This window comes from Nelusetta ayraudi, unplaced genomic scaffold (genome assembly GCF_046127955.1).
Source record: "Nelusetta ayraudi isolate G7.1 ecotype Tasmania unplaced genomic scaffold, CSIRO-AGI_Nayr_v1 ptg000042l, whole genome shotgun sequence".
Classification (NCBI taxonomy): Eukaryota; Metazoa; Chordata; class Actinopteri; order Tetraodontiformes; family Monacanthidae; genus Nelusetta; species Nelusetta ayraudi.
Genome location: NW_027466092.1, coordinates 9,754,429 through 9,772,577, shown reverse-complemented (window position 1 = coordinate 9,772,577; position 18,149 = coordinate 9,754,429). Strand labels below are relative to the sequence as shown.

At 44.0% G+C, this 18,149-nt stretch overlaps 1 protein-coding gene across 4 annotated transcripts; it reads left to right on the top strand.

The window, feature by feature from the left end:
* The first annotated feature begins 2,637 nt into the window (after positions 1–2,637).
* On the top strand, positions 2,638–17,642 carry LOC142893527 (uncharacterized). 4 transcript variants are annotated; one of them, XM_076034177.1, is made up of 17 exons: positions 2,638–2,910; positions 5,449–5,485; positions 7,124–7,164; positions 7,256–7,325; positions 7,413–7,548; positions 7,645–7,804; positions 7,926–9,140; positions 10,284–10,352; positions 11,187–11,367; positions 12,145–12,421; positions 12,515–12,715; positions 13,228–13,286; positions 13,459–13,679; positions 14,314–14,345; positions 14,449–14,623; positions 14,898–14,986; positions 15,165–17,642. In XM_076034177.1, the coding sequence occupies exons 1-17, from the start codon at positions 2,817–2,819 to the stop codon at positions 15,270–15,272; spliced, it is 3,165 nt and encodes a 1,054-aa protein (XP_075890292.1). In that variant the 5' UTR covers positions 2,638–2,816; the 3' UTR covers positions 15,273–17,642. The 4 variants fall into 4 exon arrangements, with proteins under 4 accessions (XP_075890292.1, XP_075890293.1, XP_075890291.1 ...); XM_076034178.1 differs by having other exon boundaries at positions 7,923–9,140; positions 10,284–10,349; positions 11,235–11,367; XM_076034176.1 differs by having other exon boundaries at positions 7,923–9,140.
* The last annotated feature ends 507 nt before the right edge of the window (positions 17,643–18,149 follow it).

The window sequence follows — 18,149 nt, the reverse complement described above, 5'->3', positions numbered from 1 at the left end:
TTCAGGAGGGAAGTGAGTCATAGAGTTGCTAAAAAAGGATGATGGAGAAAAAATAGAGAATAGTAATCTGAGATGAGACAGTGGTGTTTAATCCCAAACCAACACTTGTGTGTGTGTGTGTGTGTGTGTGTGTGTGTGTATATGTGTGTGTGTGTGTGTGTGTGCGCACCATCACGAAGCTTAAACACACACTGACCCGAGGTTTGCAGATCTCTGACCTGTTTGTTTTTTTTTTTGTATTGTTATTAATTCATGCTGTGTTTGAAGGCATTTAACTGATTGAGCAATAAATTTGTTCTGATAATGAGGTCACGTACGGTCTGATGTGAAGGGCAAACCTGCAGCAATTGCAGAAATATTGATGCACAGTGTTCTGCCTTCACACCAGGTGACAGGCACTGCTTCTGAGTTTTATCTCATGCCAGTGAGTGACTTCACAGTGAACACAGGTGCTAGTTTCTCACAGAAAACCATGTGTGCAGTGCGTGGTCTGATTAAGAGCTCTTTTTAGTAGTTAGTTCAGTAGTTGAATCTGTGATGCCCCAATTGTTGAAATTGTTGACGTAATTGTTGACATAATTGTTGACCATTGACGTATTTTTTGTTCTTGCTTGTTTGGTACTGCAATACCAGGTTTTATGGCATTCATAATGGCAAAAGAATTGCCTCAAGGAAGCATTTCTTTGTAAAATCATTAGGTTGTGCCTACCAATATTAATATTAGCAGTCAAAAAATAACATAATAATAACAATATATACATAAATAAATCAAAGACAGTCATCGCATTGGCTTGTCACATTATTAGATCACTAAAACAAAAAAGCTACAGCTGACCCTGGACGCTGCATAAAGAATGAGAAAAAGAGAAGGACACAGACACACATGCATGTGTACAAGTATTCAGCATTACTCAGCAAGAACCTGATCTGGAGCAGCCAGTGGAATACTGTGGATGAGCATAATACAACTTCCTAACAAGAATTATTTCGTTTTTACCTCCTTACTTGTACCATTGTTTTATTTGTACAATATAACTGATAATTATTAATTTATAATTATGAGCATTAATTAGTATTGCACGTTTGTAAACTCGCCCTGCATTTTCTGAAATGTCAATATGAGCTTTACTAATTTTTTTTTTCTTCATATACCGGTCCATTACAGTGAGTTCACAATAACAAATGTGATGTCTTATCACTTTTGATCGAAAAGTTTTATGTTTTTGTTAAACCTCTTCTAATTATTTTTGAAATTTAAGTTTAAACGGTGCTATTTTTCGATTACAAAAAATCATATTTATGTCAGATTTTTAAAAATTGGACTTTTAAAACAATTTATACTTCAATACTCGACACAACTCACACTGACAGGCAGCTCTTACCTCCACTGGAGGAATTTCACTCCTCCTGGCTGTTGCTCCTTGTTCCAAATGAATCAAAACAAAGGAACAAAGTTTTAGCAAGGTGACTTTAGATTTCCTTCCGGAAGAAACGTGTACATCCCACGGTTTTTTTCCCCCGTTTTACAGCAGAAGGTTCCCTGGGTTCTCACCGTCACTTCTTTTCCAGGGATTTAAACCGCTCAGCTGTCAATCACTCCGCTGCTGCCCCCGCCCCCTAACATCTAGTAAGCCAATGGCAGTCCAGAGATCGGGAGCAAAGGTTTCCACGAGCGGGATAAGCGGTGCAATTCACTGGGTGCGCTGGAAATAAGGAAGGGTTTTACAACTTTAAGCTGTTTGTTCTCTGTTACATTGCATTACCATTTTTAAAATTATATTCCCGTACTGTCCATCACGCAACTCTGAGGAAATAAATTAGTAATATACAATACTATATAAAAACATAAAAACAGAACTGGGTTCAGGACCTTTCAGAGGAACCAGTGCTGCACTCTAGCGGTAGAATATCCAAATTGCAATTCATTTCTTTAGCCATTTTGGAAGATTGGTCTCAACAAGTTAATTTAATTGGTTTCTTGGGTAGATTCGTGTTTGTCAGCATTTAAACTGTTTATTTTAAGAATTACTGAATATCCAATTAAATGGAAACAATGTGCCACGTTTGAAAAGGAATCTCTTATAATTTAATTTCATCCAAATCTACATGTTGTAAAAAATGTGATGAAGCTTTGCATTTTGGTTACCAAAACTAATGAACTGTAATGTGTCTGTAATTGCGTGTTTGATGAAAATAGTTTGCAGCTACTACTTTTTACTGTGTCATAGTGTTGTTTTCTCATGGTTTTGTTTTGTTTTCACTCGGTGACGTCACGCAGCCGGCGCGCGTGCGGCTCTGCATCAGGAACTCGAGAATCGGGAGCCAAACAGGGAAGCCCGGATACTGGCGTCGAACCGAAACCCAGCGGTGGCTTGTTGCTGTTGTTGCTTTCCAGACACGTAACAAACTTTTTAGAGCGGAACGCTGCAGTGGCTGTAAACACCGAGTCCAAGTTTATCTTCGAACAACGCTACGAGACGTTCCGACGGTTTCGAGAGTGACTGACGGTGTTTGGGCGAGCATATCCCGAGTTCTCTCTCTCTCTCTCTCCCTCTCTCTCTGTGTGTGTGTGTGTGTGTGTGTGTGTGTGTGTGTGTGTGTGTGTGTGCGCGCGCGCGCGCGCGCGCGCGCGCGGAGACTTTTAACGTCGACTAAACAAGAGGGAGGAATCATGTTGCTGAGACTGGCTGTGTTTTGAGTCGACTCCATTTTCGCCTGGTGAAGCCCGGCGGGCGGCAGAGGGAATAACAGCGACAGCGGCCACAGACACAAACTCTCAACGGCGGGGAGCCGCTGGTTGAACCAAGTGAGGAGAAATGGCCGAAGCACGGTCCGAAGAAGAGGACGAAAACATGACGAGGGACACCCGGGAACAACAAGTGGCTCGACGACAGTCCAACGGTTCCGGAGGTAAAAGCAAATTAAACAGTAATGGGGGAAATGGTAATGCGTTGTTATTTGTGGAATAGGTTTTGCCGTGTCATCTGAAAAGTTTGTCGCAAACCCAAACACAGACGTCGACACACCTGCAAGATGGTAAAAATTTTTTAACGAGATTGCTGAAAACACCTGCCACATGGTGCCATTCAGATTTGCTGCATGTTGTTCCAATTGTCCCCAATATTCAGTCTTTGACACTTTTGGCCTTTGTATGATTACATCGAGTCGAGCATCTAATCAGTTGTGACATTATTTGTAAGCTTGGATGATTTCTCGTGGGAATGATGCTGCGGTTTGATCGAGCACTTTACAGAGAAATGAGTTTTATTAAAGGTCTTAACCGGATTAAAACAAATGTGCAGCCTGAAATTTTAAGTTTGTTCTCACAGCCTGTTCGCACAGTTGGGATATTTTTCAGTGTTTTATAGCAAGACAGAACTGTAATCTTGCAACAACAAAAATAAACTTGAGGATCTCAGCAGGATTTCTAACAACTTGCGAAAGACATTCAAATTTTAGGCTGCGCTGTCTGTGAACTTGGGTGTAACCAAAGTGATACATTCTTGCATCAACATGTGGAAACCTCACCATTTGGGTCAAAGTTTACACATGCAGTTATTAAAAACGCGTGACTGGGGGAGGGTCTTTTTGCCTTGGTGAGCAATTGTGAGCATTAATACATTAATCTGTGATCACGTTCAAGTAAACACAAGTTATAGTTTTGACAGGGTTTTTCAAAGCTTCTTTTTTGATACACACACACTGAGTATCAAGTGTGTGAGAACAGACCCACAAGAGGTTCTTACGAGCGCTGGAAATAACTCTGGGGGAAATTATGGCCAAGTCTAAGTGCCCTTTATAGTTTAACTGTGGCAGAAGACTTTGAGAATACTTCCCTTAGTATCTAGGATATTTTGAAGGCCGTCTGTCAGAACGCGACCCTGCTATGGAATACTGCACACTTAGAACACTGTTAGGTCAGCAATACATTTTGTACCATTACTACAGCTGTATCGTGAGTTGTTTGGGTTCTTGGCGTCTTTGTTCATTAAGAAATAGTCGACTTCTCAGTTGATACCGATGCTCAGTTTCATTTTACACAATGTCACCTGACGGCAGCACAGTATTGCAGCAACTGAGCAACATGGAAATGCAGGCAAGAAACAGTGAGTTGGTATGTGCTTCTTGCTGGTTGGTCGGTTACTAAGTTTTAAAATGCAGCTCCACCACTGTCATTATCAAAGCGCCTTCAGACACATCCCTCGCATACTTCTCCAACCTGCTCTGTGTACAATAGTCACATACAGTTTTTTTTTTTTTTAGGGGTGTTGTTTTGTCAAGTTGAGCTGAAAGTTTGTCACTGACTTGAGTCTCAGCAGCAGTGCACACACACATTCTTGATTTTGACTAGTTTGCTCTGCGCAGAGGTCAAAGTTCAGTTGTTTTTTTTTTTCTTGTGACGTGCCGTAAGTGTTGCTTTGAAAAGGAAACCTCTTATCAGCATGGTGGTGAAAAGGCAGTGACCTAAGTTTCCTCTTTGGCTGAAATGTCATTTAATGACTGTTTACCAGCAGCTCACTGCAGATGCGTGATGGCTTGTGTCCCGGCTCAACTGAGCCTGAAGAGCACAATGACTAATTGGGCTTTCTAGTTTAATTTGTACGCTTTTGTTTATTCATAATCACATTTTAAACGTGGCTTTTCCTATATTGACGTTTTAAAATGTATTTTCAAGGAAATTGAGTATGTCGATCAACCTCACGTCAACGTGGCCCAGTTAAAGATCTCTGGCTCTTACTCTTGCACCCCTCCGTGTCAAACAAGACACCCGTTTAACACCAAGGCTCAAGAGAATTTGCTGCGGTCTGCAGTGGTGTAATTCAGCGCAGGGCTTTACCATCCTGCTCCAGGACAAACATCTGGAAGTGTTAAAACTCCCGATGACTACAGCAGAATCCCCCAGCAGCCAATCACAGCCCTCCTTCCTGTATCCTCTTGGCTAATAAGTGAGGTAGCCTGAAAAGAGGGGCAGTCCAAATAGAGTCCTAAGGAGAAAACTGCGTTGAAGAGAGTCAAAGACGAACATAGTGAAGAGAAAATACATTTCTTAAACTGCAGGGTGGAGGAAAGAAGGTAAAGTAGAGATTTTTATTGATACATTTTGCAAACAAGTCAACGTTTAGTTGCTGTGGGTTCTGCTGGACGCTCAGCTGGCCGGACGGTTACAGGAGAGGGGGTAGGGAATGGAAAAATGCACACACATGGAAAAATTGTCCAGTTGTGTCAAAAAACTGCTTTTTTAGCTTTTAATGGAAATAAAAATCATCATTGTTGCTGAGGAAGCTTTGATTTTAGATCCACATACTGCAGAATTCTTGAAAGAGAGATGTTTGTGTTTTTTCACCTTTTGTTCAAGGAGAAAATTTTTTTCATGAGTTTGTCAACAGTTGCACCCCAACTGTTGCCTTTAATTTTTCTTAAAGAAGCTTTGTTCCTTTCTTTTCTCAGGTCGTCCAAATAGGCGGAAACCAGAGCACCGCATCAGGTAAACTTTATCCTGTTTTTATTTCACCTCAATTTTTAAGTTTCACATAAGTGTTAAAAGCCTTGCCACCAATGTGGTGATATTGTTTTGCACATGAACTTGAACGTGAACAATCTTTCTCCAGATGGCTGCTTTCTGTAGTGCTGTCAGGAGCTGCTTTTCTGCTCTTCAGTCTCAGACTCTGACACACAACCAGCCTGACTTAGAAGTCAGTGTTTGAGACTGTGTGCCTGAGTGTCGGTGCGGGCACAGGGGGTTTGGGAAAACAGCCACACTTTGGGTTGTAACTTTAAAAATAGAAATACAGAAACTCGCCTGTTAGAATACAGAGAAACGGGACGAAGAACAAGCAGCTGCCTGTTGACAACGTCAAGTCACATTGAACAAACTTTTTGGTGTCTTTGTTTCTAGTGTTTAAAATGTGCTATAGAGACATTCTATAATTCCCACCTCACTGTCTCCATTTGTTTAGTGAAGACTGAATTTCTTAGAAACAAAATACTTTTGTTTATTGCATTTGTCGTGCCATCTGAGCCGTTTGACCCTCGCGGCACACACTCGGAATGATGTAATGGAATAAAGAGAGAAAAAGCCTTGGAGTCTGCGAGACACAGGAAGGCAGCATCAGCAAAAAGTAACAAAAACAGCCCTCACTCCATCAAAGAGCAAACCAAAGCCTCAAAAATGACCAAACTGCTTGAGTGAAGTAGGGGAGCTTCCCTCATCGCCCATTACAGGGTGAGTCATGTGTGTCTGCTCGTAGTTAACATCCCAATGGCAGGTAGAGTGTGGGAGACTAAAGCCTGAGACAAAGCGCAGCAGCCCCAGACACGATGAAAAGCAGTGGGGAAGGCGCAGTGCAAAGAGGTTTGACCTCTTGTCGTGCGGGGGGGGTCTGTGAGTGTTCACTCCCAGCCTGCCTAGCAACAGCCCGGTTTGAAAAGCTCCTTCCGTGCCTTTAGGTTCCACCTTAGAGTGTTGGAAAGTTTCCCAGCTCCTCCTCTACTGTTTTGAAATCTGTGTGGAAAAAAACTTGTAGTTTTTGTTGCATCATTTCTGACCTGAAACCACAAAAAAAATTTAGTTTTTGTGTGCCGTAAATTGATGTCAGAACAGCCGCCGTTGCCACTGTTAGCTGTTGACAAAAGCTAAATTGAAACGCGTCTCTCACATCTAGCACACAGCTGTCACTGCACATTTCGTAAATGTCTAAGCAGTGATTTGTGTCTTGTTGTTCCATGTGTCATGTTTGATTGTAGGTCAGTAGAATGGCCTGTGCACATTTAGAAAGGGCAGCACAGACTCAGGAATTGATTGACAAGTTTACCTGCTTGAGTTTGCAGGAACGTGGACATCTATGCACACACTCACAGACAGGGTGGTCGTAATCTCCTTTTAATGATTCTGTTTATGTGCTCTTAAGAATAGAGCCATTGTCTCTGTCATCTTTATTGTAAAGTGCCACGGTGCCCTGCAGTAACACATGGGACGACACATAATGGAAGTCTTAGAAAATGTTGGAGGTAGACTTCACTTGGACTGGAAGAGCAACGGAAAAAAAGTCAGACTGGGCTCAGATGACGAGGCTGTTGTTGTTGAACCAATGTGACTCATGTTTTTCTTTATTTCCTCCTCTAGCCAGGGCCCTCTTTCATCCATCAGAGCAGCTATCAAGAGGAGTGAGTATTAATTCCAGTTACTAAAAGTCTGACTTGTCCATTTTGCGAGGTAGAATAATGAAATGTGTCTTTTGCTTGACTTTTTATGAAGCCTCTGCAAGGACCACACCGCCGTCTGAGCCGTCCAGAGAGCGAGAGCGAGACAGGCACAGAGACAGGAGGTAACTCTCTCATTAATTGCTCTCGGGATAAAGAAATACATGCGCAACTTTGAGGGTGATTTTCCTTTGTTGTCACCCTGTTGCTAGGCGACCAGAGATCACCATCCTGTCAGCAGAGCCGCTGACCCCGACGTCCTGGTTTCCTGGAACGTCTGGAGGATTCCCACCTCCCCCTCCGCCTGCGGCACAAATTTGGGGCCCAACGATCCCACCCTCCATTCAGGTTGGCAACTTACATGACACTAACATGGTAAAACAGTTTCAAATGATGACATTTGTTATAAAAACATTCTGCTTTTGCTGCGTTTCTCCAACTTAGCCCCCACCATCGTATGAGGAGGTGATCAGAGAGAAGACACAGGAGCAGGGTCTCCTTCCCTCCTCCTCCTCTTCATCCTCCTGTGCCTCGTCTTCACACTCAGCTTCCACGATAACTATCGCCACCCAGACAGACTCAGGATCTGCCCCAGTGTCAGAGGGTGAGGAGAAGTGTGTGTGTGTTCTCCGGTGCGCTGTTGTTTGCCGTGGTTGTGGCTGTTCTCTGGTGCGCTGTTGTTTGCCGTGGTTGTGGCTGAAACATGTTTGTCTTCTTGTCAGCAGTGAAAAGACCAGTGAGACCATCGAGGCCGGCTCTCCCTCACCCTTTGAAACCAGCGACTGCTAATGACGGCTTACTAAATGAGTCACCACGCACCTCCCTGGACAGTGACATTGTGTTGAGCGCCCTGCCTGAGGGCAACACATCCGGCCCTGCACGCTCACAATACTGTGACCTCTTCCCTGAACTCTGCTCGCCTTTCACTTCAAACTCTGCTGCTCAGACCGAGCCGACCTTTGTGTCAGCGGCGGCGCCCCCTCAGATCGCACAGGAGCGTCCCCGACCACGGCCCCGGTCCAGACTCAGCGCACCGCCGACCTGCAGCGAGGTCAAAGTTCAGACTTTGGTGAAGTTGCGCGAGGACGGTTTGGCTACGCTAGCTGCACAAGCCGGAGCCAGCCAGGCCGACCAGGGGGTGAGCCAGGGGGTGAGCCAGGGGAGGTACCTCCAGGAGCTGCTGGAGGCCTTCAGCGCCGACGACTGGGGCTTCCCCGAGCGCAGCAGCGACGGCAGCGAGTGCAGCCAATCGGACAGCGAGGAGGACGACGAGAAGGAGGACAGGCAAGACATGGCAACCTTAAAAGCCAGGATCCAAGCCTTTGAGCAGCAGCCAGTTTCTGATGGAAGCTGTGGAAGCAGCAACAACGGAGACTTTGATGGCACGAAGAGACCCGAGCCTCGGCCACGGCCCCGCCTCCAGCCGCAACCCGCTAAATCTCCCCCCCCGACCATCGCCCCCAAGCCCAAAAACTTCTCGCACACCGCGAAGCCGTCCGCCAAGCTGTTCTGGGAAGCCAGTGACTCGAATCCAGTGGCGTCGGACTCGTGTAGCTCCGACGGTGTGGAAGCAGCAGGATCTCTGCAGACGACTGATGAGCACAGGCACTCTTTGACCGCAACATCTTGCTCAGACTCGACACTGCAACCCTGCAAAGAAACTGAAAAACCTCCTTTAAGTCAAAAACCGTCGACAGAGGCCCTCCTGTCCAGCACCGCTGTCCCCGTCCCGGCCCCCCGACCCGCTCCGCCTAAAGCTGAACCTCAGCCCAGACTGCCCCCCAGACCTGCCGTGGCCCCCAGGGCCAGCGCGGGTCCTGCCAACCAGGAGATGGACGCTCCGGCTGGGAACACCATTCCATCGCTGCCCCCAAGACCCGGTAGTGGAACCCGGGCAGGAAGTGGAAGCGATGGGACACAGGACGCTGTGAATACGACTGGTAAGTGTTTCCCTCCTCACTGCATCAGTGGATTGCTCAGAGGATTCACTAACGTACACAAATCCAAGAGCCACTGAGGTTCCACAGCACTCGAAGGTGACATTTGTTTTCTATTCGATAACGAAGCTAAGTGAAGCTTCTCTACCTTGGAAAAGTAATTGAGGAGGGAATTCCAGTGGATTGCGCACTCAACACTCTGGAACAGTGGTTTGTATTGTAATTAAAGGTTGGCCATTTATTTGCAGTTAACATTCAACATATACTGTGACCTTTTTCATGATAATATTAAACTGAAAAATTTGCAGCCGACTTAATGATTTGCTCAATATTGACATTAGCTGTGAATGGACTGTATCATTTCCTCATTGCGGTGCTTTAGTCACTGGACGACTTTGGTGGCTTCCTGGCTGTGTTTAGTTTATGGGTCAGATTTGTTTACCTTTTCTATCCATCTGCAATGATGCAGCTATTTTTCATACTCATTTATTTCAATGTATTTCTTTAAACAGCAAACAATCAAATATATGAAAGTGTATTTTGTCATTCAGGTGCTCTCTGGTCAATAAGTCCCAGACCAATCCTGGACTCTTAATCTGATTTGATCAACATACACATTGGTCTTGGCTTTTGGAATTGTAAATGGGGTCATGTTTAGGCAAATATTTGAGCGTGAATCCAGATGGGAGTGCCTGACGCAGGCTGCAGGACTTCTGGGTGATGCATCGGTTGAAATATGAGAGGAGTGTTGCTGCTGACACACAAACACTTTCCAGTGTTTACCCTGAAACTCGTCTGGTATTCATGTGACGTGAGCTGTTGCTGATGCCTCCGATTGACTGCTAAACAAGAGTTTCATTGTAGCCTGAGACGATTAAGCGGAACAAAAATCCCTGTTTATGCCAGCGGAACAGAAAACAAAGGCAAGAAAAATGAATTGTAAATAATATTGTTGGTGTATTAAACAGCAAAGGTTTTAAAACATCCCGCTTACACGTGGAAGAGAACTGTTGAAACCTGTTGACGCTTCGATGGACGTTGCTTGTGCATTATTTAATCATTCAGTAGGTAGTGGCAGCATCTCATGGTGTGATCTGTAAGAATTCATGTCCAGTTCAAACAAAATGTTGTTTGTTGATGTTCCAGTGAGAGGAAGTGTTCGGCCCGGCCTCCCGGCTAAACCAGCAGCACTGAGCTCGCCGCGCAGGGCAAGTGGTAAGTGTGTGTGTGTGTGTGTGTGTGTTTGTTGATATGCTGTGTACAATGGAGCGCTTCACAGCCTTGACCCATAGATCTCGCTGCCTCATTCCTCTCACAGAAATATGCAAACATGTGCAGAGATTTTCTGTGTGCTTCAGAAACACCAGAGAGAGATTAGAGGGCTGCAGTGCTCCGTCTCACACTTGTCAAAGAAAAATGCTGCGATTGTGTAAGAAGAAAAAGACCCTCAGTGTCAGAAGTTAGCAGTGGATACGCAGAGTTGTGCCACATGGCTCTGCACAACTCATGCTGTGTTACTGCAGGCCTGCCTTGTCACTGTAAACCTAATATACCTTCTGAAGTTTCTCGCCTTTTCTCTTTATCTGGTTTGCCGTCTCTACCCTCATCCTCAGTTCAGTTGTATGATTTGGTAGTTTGATGGGATAACGTGATCCCCTTGAATGGCAATGAAAGAACTCTTAAAGGTCCAGTTTCTAGTATTTGGCTTGATTTATGATTTTTTTTTAAATTGGTGTAAAAAAAAAACAAAAACATTTATATACTGCCCATAAATACATTTATAATTGTGTATAATCACAGTACAAGAAGTGACTGCTCGCATCTTCAAATAAACCAACGAAGAACAAGATGGATGAGAATCTGTGCAGCCTTCGTTTTTCAAAATAAAATCAAAGGAAAAAAATACTAAATAACCTGTCGTTTTTCCAAAATCTGTTTTGAGAGTGAAATACGCTGCGATCTAAAATGTGACCACTTGATGTCACTGTTTCTTCTTCAAAATCTCCACATATTTAACACTTAACCTCTTAAACGTGTTCTCCATCCCAGTTCCAAATCTGACCACCAAACAGCCTTTAGCCTCTTCATCGTCTTCAGAGCCAACGCTGCCTAAACCTCCGGGAGCAGGTCCGAGTTTGAAACATGTAGCTCCAGTTCCAGCCCAGAGGAAAGGCTCTGTGATCCAGCCCCAACCAGAAAATACCAACGAAGACCCTCCTCTTCCTCCTCGGTAAGAACGGCAAATTCATAACCAGACTTTATCTTGAAACTTGTTCAAAACAAATGGCCTTTTTTTTTTTAAAACATATGTTTATTGACATTTTGGATTGGTATACAGAGTAAACATTAACATATAAACACAAACAAACACAAACTTGAACAACCCCACCCCTCTCTCATCCAACAGTTCTACAGAAAGAAACAAAAAGACAGGAAGGTATCTAATAAATAGATCGACAGTATGCAAGAGTTAAGGAAATACGGAGATATAAGATTATACACTCAATGCAGAGAATTAGGATTAAACACTCAATGCAGCAACAGATAAAAGGAGAACAATAAGATGAATAATAGAAAAAAAATAGATAATAATAAAAAATAAATGTAAAAAAAAAAAAAGGAATGTACAGGCAGCAGAGTGGCAGTCCCAAGAATGCAGAACAAATGACAAGTAATGAGATTCAAGAGTTTAAAGTGGACTGTAATTCCGTGCTTTGAAGGTATTGCAAGAAAAGACCCCAGATTTTATAGAATTCACCAAGTTTTTGTTTGATACTGTAAGTTAGCTTCTCTAAAGCCAGACACAATGATAACTCATTAAGCCAATGACTAATAGGGAGACATGATGTGTTCTTCCAGTACATGGCAATGAGACGTTTTGAATGGGCAAGGCAAAGGTTTATCAATTTAATTTCATGGGATTTTAAGGAAAGGCTTTTGGGGTGCCTTTTTTTTTTTTTTTTTTTTTTTACTTTTTTTTTACTTTTTTTTTCTTTTTTTTTCAAAGCCCTTCAAACACGAAGCAGCTTCCTCTCCGTCCTCCACCGATTAAATCCACCCCAGGACGGCCCCCTCCTCCTGCCACTGCAGCCATCGACTCAACCTCCTCCAGCCACCTGACAACCCCCCCTGCTTCCAAAGCGACTCCCGTCCCCGCGTCCACCAGCAAGGCGTTGTCCTCACACGCTACCTCTGCAGTTTCAGCCACTCAGAGGGCACCAAAGAAAGGGCCGCCTCTGCCCCCGCGCCCCAAACCTGGACATCCTCTATTCAACAGCTGCACGGTAATGAACACACACACACTGCTACACGCTAGGTCTTTGTCACTGAGGTGAGTTTTAGCGTCCCCGTTAATTTTCGACGCTTTGCTCAAACAGAAACAGGAAGTCTTGATCGTCCTGGACGACTCAAAGCCATCTGAGGATCCGTCAGGTGACGGGAGAAGTCAAACCGCTGTCACTCCAATAATGAGCCCATCACAGTGTCTCCTGGACCTGGACATCCAACCAAACCGAGTGCCGGAAGGTGACGGCCAATCAAAACCCGCCTTAATGGACCACAGCCTGCCTGATGCTCAGGTACCAGACAGAAAGTTGCCTTTTGTATTCTAACAGCAGCACAAGAAAGTTTCAGTTAGGGATGTGCTTAGTCTGGGTGTGTTTATTTGCATAAACATGATATATTTTTCTTTGTTTTGCAGTTTGTTTGAAACTTTATGCAAAGTCTGTTAAATTTGAGTTATTATTTTTTTTACAATTGTTATGATCTGGGTGGAGGGCAAGCATTCATGATGATTTCTTGATGAATTGACTTTAATTTGCCTCTTTCGTCAAACACAAAAATCATTTCAAATGCCCGTCCCTACATTAAACAACAATAGCTTTTAAATCATTTGTAAATTACCATGTGCTGCAAATTTGCTAGTTGAGCTTCTACCTGAGATCAATTTTCATTACAGTGATAATATTTATATTATATTATATTATATTTTGTCCTTAGCTTAAACATGTTTGACTTCCTGGTGTGCTTGTTTTCCTGTATTCCAAAGGGGAGAAAAATTGATGTGAGCTTTGCTGTCCTTTTCTTTCAGTCCATTCTTCCTCTGCAGCCTCCTGAGCAGAAAGAGCAGCCAGACCTTTCTCCAGCCAGGTCAGACACTCACAATGACAAACTGGACTTCCTGCTTCATACTATTTTTTTTTAGGAGAGTCAGCCCTCAGTGTGTGTGTGTGTGTGTGTGTGTGTGTGTGTGTGTGTGTGTGTGTGTGTGTGTGTGTGTGTGTGTGTGTGTGTGTGTGTGTGTGTGTGTGTGTGTGTGCAGGGGTCCCAGGTGCGTGGCTCTGTTTGATTACGAGGGGGAGGAGGAGGACGAGCTGACGTTCTCCCAGGGGGACGTCATCGCCCTCTTGCAGCTGATTGGACAGGAGTGGGCGCGAGGAGAGATCCACGGCAGAGTGGGAATATTTCCCCTCAGCTTCACAGAGGTGGTGGAGCCGCTAGCGCAGTCTGGGTCCCCATCGGCGGAGATGACGAGCAAAACTGGTGAGCCACATGCACCGTTGCAACCAGGGCTGTCCCGATACTGTAGTTTCACTTCCGATACAATACCGATATTTCAACCTTGAATATCGGCCGATACCGATATCAATCCGGTATCAGCATGCTACAAATGAAACATACTTTCATTATTTATTCTAAAAGTACTGCCACACGGCCGACATTATTTCTTCCTAGAGCACATAGACGGTTACTGTTGAGGTCATGTGAGCTCTACATGCTGGAGCCGAGCACTCTTCCTTGGCGAGCGCACCAGGTGTATTACCACCACCTACCGCTGTGTTGGAGTATGAACCGCAGTCACCTGTTTGCATAGGGCAGAAGCGCCGGAGTAGAATGGACTGCTTTCTATCGGAGTGTTAATATCGGAGACTTAAGATGACGTCCGATATAATCCGATATTCCTTTTTTGGCTGATATCGGACCAATATCAATATCGGATCGGGACAGCCCTAGTTGCAACGCTAACATTGACTGAGTGATGACCTAGACTGCCCTGTCTTGTCACTGAGCCTTCATCATTGATCTGTTTCTCTAAGTACAGTGCAATTACTCCAAGCAGCTTCAACACACTGTCTTAAGAATGAAATATCATTTTAATCTCTGTGGTCCTCAACAGAGCCAAACACATTGCACGGCCTCCAGTCCGAGGTGAGTGAGCATTTTGCTTTATTCATCATCTGCACTCGTTTGTTGTTTTGATTTTTAGAGCATTTGATTTTGTTGTGTTTTGTGTCTCTTCGTGTTCGCGCAGGCTAAAGAGTGGGCCGTCGCCCTGTTTGATTTCCCTGGTCAAACGGCAGAGGACCTGTCTTTCCACAAGGGGGCGATGATCCAGGTGCTCGACCACATTGATGCTGAGTGGAGGAGAGGGAGAGTGGAGGGCAAGGAGGGCCTCTACCCTGCTGCCTTTACACAGTCCTGCCAAGGTACCACACACACACACACACACACACAGTTTAAACTCATTGAGAGCTTTATCACATTTGAATAATGTGAGATTTTACTCTGTATTAACCTGCGGTTTATTCTCAAATTGACACTGTCATTATCACAGTGGGAAGCTGCTTCCTGAAGCTAAAAAGAGAGATTGTGTGTGTTTTGTGGGACACTTGTGTTGATCAGTGTTTTCTTGTCTGCACTGCTTGGACAGTTAATGACCTGGTAAAATGATGATTGCTCTCTCTGGTGTCATTTCCCAAGGCCAGCCAATCCCAGGCGAGCAGTCAGCGGTGAAAGGTGTGGCCAAGTTCGACTTCACAGCAGAGAGCGAGGATGAGCTAACGCTGAAGGTTTGTGCCTGCCAGAAATAAAAGGCTTTGTTTAATATTTGCTTTTTGAATATAGCTTCAGAAATGAAAATTGTCTGAAAGTTAAATTACTTTTGATTGAACTAAAAATGCGGAATATTTTCACTTTTTATTATTTATGTTGGTGAGTAAATGGGCTGCTTCCATCGTCCTGCCGCAGGCTGGTGACGTCATCACACAGGTGGAGTCTGTGGACGAGCAGTGGATTCTGGGCTTTGCTGGCGGCAAGCGGGGGATCGTTCCAAAAAGCTTCATTTCCATCCCTTAACAACGAGCAGGCTGGGCAAAGCCTTTGAACTGACAATACCAGCCACCTGTGAACGCGACAGAGGTATTGGCTGTGCCTGCAACGTGCACGTGGACGTGCTCGTGTGTATTTGTCCAACATTTTTCACAAAACCCAGTAGAAACAGTAATTCGGCGTTGCGATTGGCTGGTTCCTCAGCGCTCAGTCGAGGCCCGTTCACCTACTACTGGAATGACCAACCTCCTTTGCCTTCACGACGGTGTCAAACTCATCCTATGCAATTCATCTTCAATGTTGTGTTACCCTGCGACTCCCTGATCTGTGTTCACACCGTTCAGTTCAGACTCTTCACCGTCTCCGCGTCTGTAAGCTTCAACTAATAAGCTCAACATCAGCTGCTTCAGAGCACGACTGGCCTGGACGCAAGTGATGGCAAAGGATGCATAGATAATATGCCTCAACATCTGCTTCAGTGGGCCGCTTTAGCTGCACAGATGTTTGACGTAGGCTTTCTTACTCGGAGTCAGCGGAATGATTTTCACGGCGGCTGGAGGGATTTGGGATGGAAAATTCAACCTCGGCAGGGTTTAGAGCTGAGGGCTTATTCACCTCACCAAGTTAAAACTGGACCGCAAAGAACATCATTCTCTCTCCTCGAGCCCAGGCCCAAGATAAGAAAACTGAATTTTAAAACCCAATGAGAATGAACGACTTTAAGCTGATCTGCTGCCTGGATTCTAACAATATTGTGTGTGTGTGTGTGTGTGTGTGTGTGTGTGTGTGTGTGTGTGTGTGTGTGTGTGTGTGTGTGTGTGTGTGTGTGTGTGTGTGTGTGTGTGTGTGTGTGTGTGTGTGTGTGTGTGTCACTGCTGACGCCTGGAAGCAGGAAGCACCAGCTGTGCTTTATGTAGAGCTGGCAGCCGCCTCAAAGTAGTTGTTATTATTTCACACTTTAAAAATTGCACATGTAAGAAACCTAGTGGCCATGTTTAAGCACAGCAGTGAAATCATTAAAAAAAAAAAAAAGCAAAAAAAAGCAATCATCTTCTAATTAATGGCTTTACCTTACGCACTATTTATTAAGTCTTTTTCTCACAAGTTTTTGCACGTGGCTTCTACTTGTTGTTCCTCTTCAACACAAAGGTGTATTTATAATGGACCTCACCTCCAGGTTAGACTCTTAACCCCGATCATTTCACTAAACACTGAGGCTGTTTCTGCTTGTCATCCCTAATGGAATAATGCACCTCTGCACATCCTTCTCTAAAGCCATATTGTCGTCCTGATAAATGGAATGTCATGATTAAAGTGACAGTTTTTTTTTTGTTTTTTTTTTACAATCGGATTAAAATCTCAAAACTAGCTGTGTGTTCAAAAAACAACCTATATGACCAATAGCCATGATGAAGGTTCTTATGCCTGAAGTCAATTCAGCATTTCACACAGCTCACCTTTTGTGAAACTCCTCGTTCAATGGTATTTCAACACTATTACATGTGTGTGGCCCACTGCTGCAAAACAACAGTGAAATGCAGTTGCAGAGTGGAACAATGGGACTGATAATATATTGCACTACAGTATGATGATATAACACAATATAGAAGTTCACACTACAAAGTGGGTCGATGTGTCTGATTAGCTGAACGTCGCATTTGTTACCATATAATATCTTTATCTTTCATCGTAGTGGGTCATATTTGTTGCTTTCTCTCATGACAACGGTCTGCAAAAGCCGCAAGTTCAGTTCAGTTCATTTCCTGTGCGCAAGCAATTTTTTGTTTTGTTTGTTCATTTACACATTTCAATGTCGTCAAGCTGTTTCCTTTGTCACATGATGAAACTTGATCTCTTCCTTAAACACTGAGCCTTAAGCTTTGGGTCTAAACATGCAATTGTCTTGTGTGTCAACACTCCAAACTCACCAGCAGCATTTCCAGACTGAATCCAGTCCTCAGCTGAGTCTCTGAGGTTGACCTGGTTTCTATCAGACAGTGTGTGAGAAGAACAATCGTCTCCTAAGGTACATATAGTCAGAAAAGAGTGGCCCGTGAGGATTTAAATGTTTGTCAGTGTTTTTGACATCTTTAAGGGCATCTGTTTTCCACTTCACAGAAGGAATGGCAAAACAGTGACGTGAACGCCGAGAGGTCATTGTGTGTCAATATGTTCTCGTCTTGTTTCACTTGCGTCTGTGAAGTGAAGCATCGTCACTCCTCCTTAATGCTCGTCAAAAGAGAAGATTTCCCATGCAACACCTTTAACCTGTTCTGATTGTTTTGGGAGGTAACGAGTGTCGCTCCAGTGTGTCTGTGTGTTCTAGATTGTATGCGTAACCAAACATTCCAACTTTTTTAATACAAATAAAGTTTTAAGACATTTTGTATGTATACATGTTTTTGTCCCCCTACTGGCTTTGTAGCATTTGTTCAGTGTCCGTGTTGTGAGAAGGCATGTAGACGTGTCAACACTGTGAACACTCTGAACGGAATCAAACTCCTGTCCCATTTAGTCAAAATCACAAACAATTTAGAGTTTTACTGCAGTTTGAGGGTTTTTCTACATGTGTACTTCTCCCATTCTGTATCAGAACAGATTTTTCTTAATGGCAAGGAATCACTCTATGATCACCACCATCTGCTCAACATGGTGATGAAATAGTAAACCAGGTAACAAGCCAAGAGTTGGAGTCTCAATGTACATTTAGCTTGTTAACAACAGCACACGGTGTAAAATCCGTCATGTTGAGCTCAAACTGGGGCCATTCTTGCTTTATTCATCATCTTCATTCAAATAACAGTGGGAGGATGCATCAATGTTATCTGATGACAGCCAGTGCTGAACAGTGTCAGGTGTGTGTCATGTGTTGATTTTAAGGTGTTTGATGGCTCGTTTCAGCAA

What these genes read in the sequence shown, in the direction of transcription:
- LOC142893527 (XM_076034176.1), top strand. Translation starts at nt 2,817, where the DNA reads ATGGCCGAAGCACGGTCCGAAGAAGAGGACGAAAACATGACGAGGGAC. An exon ending in GGACGCTGTGAATACGACTG is followed by an intron (nt 9,141 to 10,283) that starts GTAAGTGTTTCC and finishes TTGATGTTCCAG; the next exon opens with TGAGAGGAAGTGTTCGGCCC. An exon ending in CTCGCCGCGCAGGGCAAGTG is followed by an intron (nt 10,353 to 11,186) that starts GTAAGTGTGTGT and finishes TCTCCATCCCAG; the next exon opens with TTCCAAATCTGACCACCAAA.